Source organism: Lolium rigidum, chromosome 4 (genome assembly GCF_022539505.1).
Source record: "Lolium rigidum isolate FL_2022 chromosome 4, APGP_CSIRO_Lrig_0.1, whole genome shotgun sequence".
NCBI classification, from domain to species: Eukaryota; Viridiplantae; Streptophyta; class Magnoliopsida; order Poales; family Poaceae; genus Lolium; species Lolium rigidum.
In genome coordinates, this window is record NC_061511.1 from 34,049,660 (window position 1) to 34,053,924 (window position 4,265).

At 45.9% G+C, this 4,265-nt stretch overlaps 1 protein-coding gene across 1 annotated transcript; it reads left to right on the forward strand.

Moving 5' to 3' along the window:
• The first annotated feature begins 1,449 nt into the window (after window positions 1-1,449).
• Window positions 1,450-3,185, forward strand: LOC124708874 (ATP synthase small subunit 6-A, mitochondrial-like). Its single transcript, XM_047240512.1, has 2 exons — window positions 1,450-1,675; window positions 3,001-3,185. Exon 1 carries the CDS (start codon window positions 1,500-1,502, stop codon window positions 1,665-1,667), a length of 168 nt encoding a protein of 55 aa, XP_047096468.1. The 5' UTR covers window positions 1,450-1,499; the 3' UTR covers window positions 1,668-1,675; window positions 3,001-3,185.
• Window positions 3,186-4,265: the final 1,080 nt, after the last annotated feature.

Genomic DNA, 4,265 nt, shown 5'->3' on the forward strand with positions numbered 1-4,265 from the left:
AGCCGGTTGTGGCGCGTTGGAGCCTCCGTGGCCTTGTTGCCGTGTGTGGCGTGTTGTAACCTTTGTGGCCTTGTACTTGAGAGCCTTCGGTGTTGTGGAGTTTGCCTCAAGCTTGATAATTGGGTGTTTGCCCCAAGTTTGTACAGGTTCGGTGACCACCCTTAAGGGTCCCTTAGTGGATCGAGGCTTTCCCTTTGGTGGAAAGGCTTGAGGAGAATACGGTGGCCCTAGTGGCTCATTGGAGTGCCTAGTGCCTCCACACCGCTTCAACGGAGACGTAGCACTCAAGGATGTGAACTTCGGAGTACATCGTCGTCTCCTCGTTCGCGGTTACTTCTCAACCCAAGCTCCTTTACCTATGTTCTTTACATTGTGATAGCCTTCATGCTTGATGTTATATATCAAGTTAGCTATCACCTCGTTGCTCATCATGCTTAACATAGGTTGTTGGTGCACATAGGTAAACCCTAGTTGATAGGCTTTGAGCTAAACAAGTAAACCTTAAGTAGTTTTATTCCGCCTTGTTTAGCGCTCAAGTAGAAGTTTTACAACCCGCCTATTCACCCCCTCTAGGCGAGATCCTTGTACATTCACGGTGGAAGGCATGATTTCGTTGGAACTAGTGTAGCTATAGTCTGAGAAGAAGGTCGGATGGACCTAGGGTTTCCCATGCTCTTGAGGAGAAGGTGCAGTCATGGTCATGACAACGCCTCCATCGAGGTAACTGCGCATGGATGGATAAACGGGGGAAATACCTGCGTGGTGCCTAGTAAACCTCCATCGGCGATCTTCGGGGTCTATGTACATGGGTCGTGGGAAATCCCTGCACGGTGCTGACCGGCGTACATGTGTGGTTTCATAAACAGCACTATGTCCCTAGTAAACCTCCACTTGGCTAGCTCGATGATTAATGATTGTTATGTTTTCCTAACGATGGATATCGAGTTGTCAATTAATAACGGCATGGTGTTCGCCGGGAAGAAGGATTCTCACTCTGTTTTGGATATGTATTGCTGGGATCTCATGGTGTAGCTATTCCTAGGAGGAGTTCCTTCGCAGTGGACTCGCGATGGTCGAAGCCATTTTTCCTTCTTCTAGCTGGAAGGCGTCCCCAACCACAATTGATGGTTGTTCTTCCTCTAGGCAATGCGGAGGATCTTCATGTCTAAACGCAGCTCGGCGAAGCGGAGTCTAGTGGATCTTCTAAGCTGAATTTTCATGTACAAAGGAGAAAATGCTGAAAACCATTTTTATTTTTTTTAGAATCTGAAAACATTTTATCAAGGTAAAGAATAATTAGCACATCGAAAGAATAGGCTATCTCTGGACCAAAAGTTCTCCATCATACTAGCCCAATATCTGCCCGCACTTCTGGCCCATACGGCCTAGTCCATTGACAGACTCACCACGATCCAACCCATACCACTCTCTCCGTCGCCGCATCGACGAGAGGGGCACCAGATTCAAGGAGACCCGAGAAAGGAGGAGAGTGATCGGAGATGAAGACCTTCGACCCGTGGCCGGTGTTCTTCCGCCGGGAGTGGGGCCGCAACTGGCCCTTCCTCGCCGGCTTCGCCGTCACCGGCATCCTCATCACCAAGCTCACCGCCGGCTTCACCGAGGAGGACCTCAAGAACTCCAAGTTCGTCCAGGAGCACAAGAAGTGAACGACCAGGTGACGCCCGCAGACCCCATCCATCTGTACCCTGCTCGATCTGTCCGTGGGTAGATAGATTGGTAGAAAGATCTGTAGGTTCGCCTGTTCTCTTTGTAGATAGATCTGGAGGGAGCGTACCATTTTGTATGACGATTCATTCCTTTGATTACTCCTAGTCGTGCCTGGTGCCGGCGTGCGATGATCGTCTTTGTTGGGCCCATGATGGTGTGGTTAGTTAGAAGGGTAGTGCCGATTTGGGGTAATCGGTAGAGTAATTTGGTGAGATTAGAGCGGTTTATGTTGAGAAATGGTGCTGTGATACATTGAACTCTGCATGCTCTGCCGAACATCTGATTACATGAGTCGATTTGGCCATGGTAGGTTTGTGTCTTGTGGTTGTATTGGTAGGTTCTGCCACTCTAACCTCCTATATGCCGTTGTAATTCTAACAGAAGTGTCATTTTTTTTGGTAGACACTGCATGTCTGCATCCCATCCTCGATGCGTGCTAACCTGCGTCTGCTATTGTGCTAACCAAATTAACATCCTGTTGTACAACAGTACTCCAGTATCGTAGTCACATAGTTGCGCATCTGCTCTTAGCTTGTGCATCCCCTGTTACTCCTCAGAAACAAAGCATACGAGAGAACTATTCCCTCAACAATCTAAGAGCTATTTTCGTTTAGTAAGTTTTGTGGTGATGCAAAAAAGGATTCCACGCCCCTAGTAGCTTGTAGCCTTTTGACCACAGCACTTACGCGCCTATGTCAATACTATATGGCTCACTAATGCCCTGTTGTGTCTCACCATACTAATGAAGTACGGATTCGGAGCATTAACATGTATAATAAAATTTCTAGCCACTAGAGCAGTTCTGCCATAATAATGTTGTTGTATCTATGTTGTGCACTGGGGTACCATTCTTTCAAGAATTACTTGTATCTACGTATCTAACTATATTTGATAATTAAATTCTTATGAACATATGAACGTACACCTTGGTTGCTATGTAGAATTTTAGCTGTAGCACTGATCTACTTTTGTTTGTAAATATTGAATTTTGCAAACTGCTCCCGATTAATTTCAGCAGTAGCAATGTTTATCACTTGTTTGTAATGATCTCCGAAACATGTCATTGCTTTCTGCTACAACTGATACCTTGGGCAGCATGCATTTATGCTAAAAGAAGCTCAAACCTTGTTTGGGCTCTTTGCTCGGTGCAACTCATATTTTGCTCGGTGCAACTCATATTCTAACATTTTCAACAATTTGTACATTGTATTGCACCCATGTGTTTTACAATCAGAGTACAAACTGCTCAACCTTATTCTCTCCCTGCTGCAGGAACAGTAGTGGAGTTACCGACCTGCGTCCTCAAATGCGGCTAGCCAGTTCTTTCTGCGTTCTGAACTCACTTTACCCTGTTGTTCAATGTCGACCATGCACACTTTTTGGTCCTTCTATAATCTAATAAGAGGCGTTTGAATATTTGCACCAGGTTATGTAGACATGCATAGTGCCATTACTCACTTGAATTCCTTGGACATCTTTACACTACCATGACTCTTTACATGCACTTTTTTTATCCGATCTTTTTTTTATCAGGTTGTCGACTATGCTTAATTATATGCAGTTGGAAGAACTATAAATTATGATGTTATAAATCAGGGTAGATACTAGTGGTTTAATTTCCTCATCCTTTCTTTCATCCTGACATATTGATTAGACAAGTATTTGTAACACAGGCTACTTCTACTTCGAATATTGGAAAAGGAAACAACTAGTATCTACCCTGCAATTGACACAACAATAAGGCCTTGAGTGGATCTTGATGCACGTATGAATAGCTCAGATTGGGGATTGCACTACTCCACCTTGCTCAGAAAATCTTTTCTCATTCCCTGATTCTATATTCGAAAAAGTATTCTCAAAGCATGTTTCTGCGGCACAATTACTTTTTAGGATTTCGATGAATGAAACCAGGTGCAAAGCCTTTTTTTTTCTATCCATCTTGGTTTAGATAGAACCTACTGAAACCGTGGCAATTGTGTTTTTTGTTAACTCCGGAGTTCATTCCACAGTAGAAGCCATGTGTTTTTCTTATTCGGTCTTGCATCATCCACTCTTAATGCTTGATTATTTTTGTTAATCTATTTTTTAAAACAAATCGTTTGGTAGCAGCAAGTAGTATAACCAGCTAACTAACAAAATGACCTGGCTTGACATGTTAGTTGAACCTGAGATAGTTGGCAACTTCCTCGAAGCTGGAAGCCCAAGCACCTTGCCGTCGGTATCTCTGTAGATAGGAATGTAAACGCCCATGCTGGTGCATACCTTAGGGCATCTCCAACGGGGCGACCCATCCCGCGCCCGCGCGTCCGGATGGGTCCAGCCGGACAAAAACCCGGCCCAACGCGGGGTGCACCGCAAAAGCGGACGGCCGCGGCGTCCGGAACGACGCAAACCCGGCCCAAATCTGGGCCGGGTTTGCGTGGCCGCGGATGGCACGCGGCGTCCTCGCGTGTCCGCCCTGTCCGCATGGCTGGCCCACCTGTCGGTGCCCCGGTCCTATTAAATGTGGATCGGGGAAGGGGACCGTCCCTATCCGG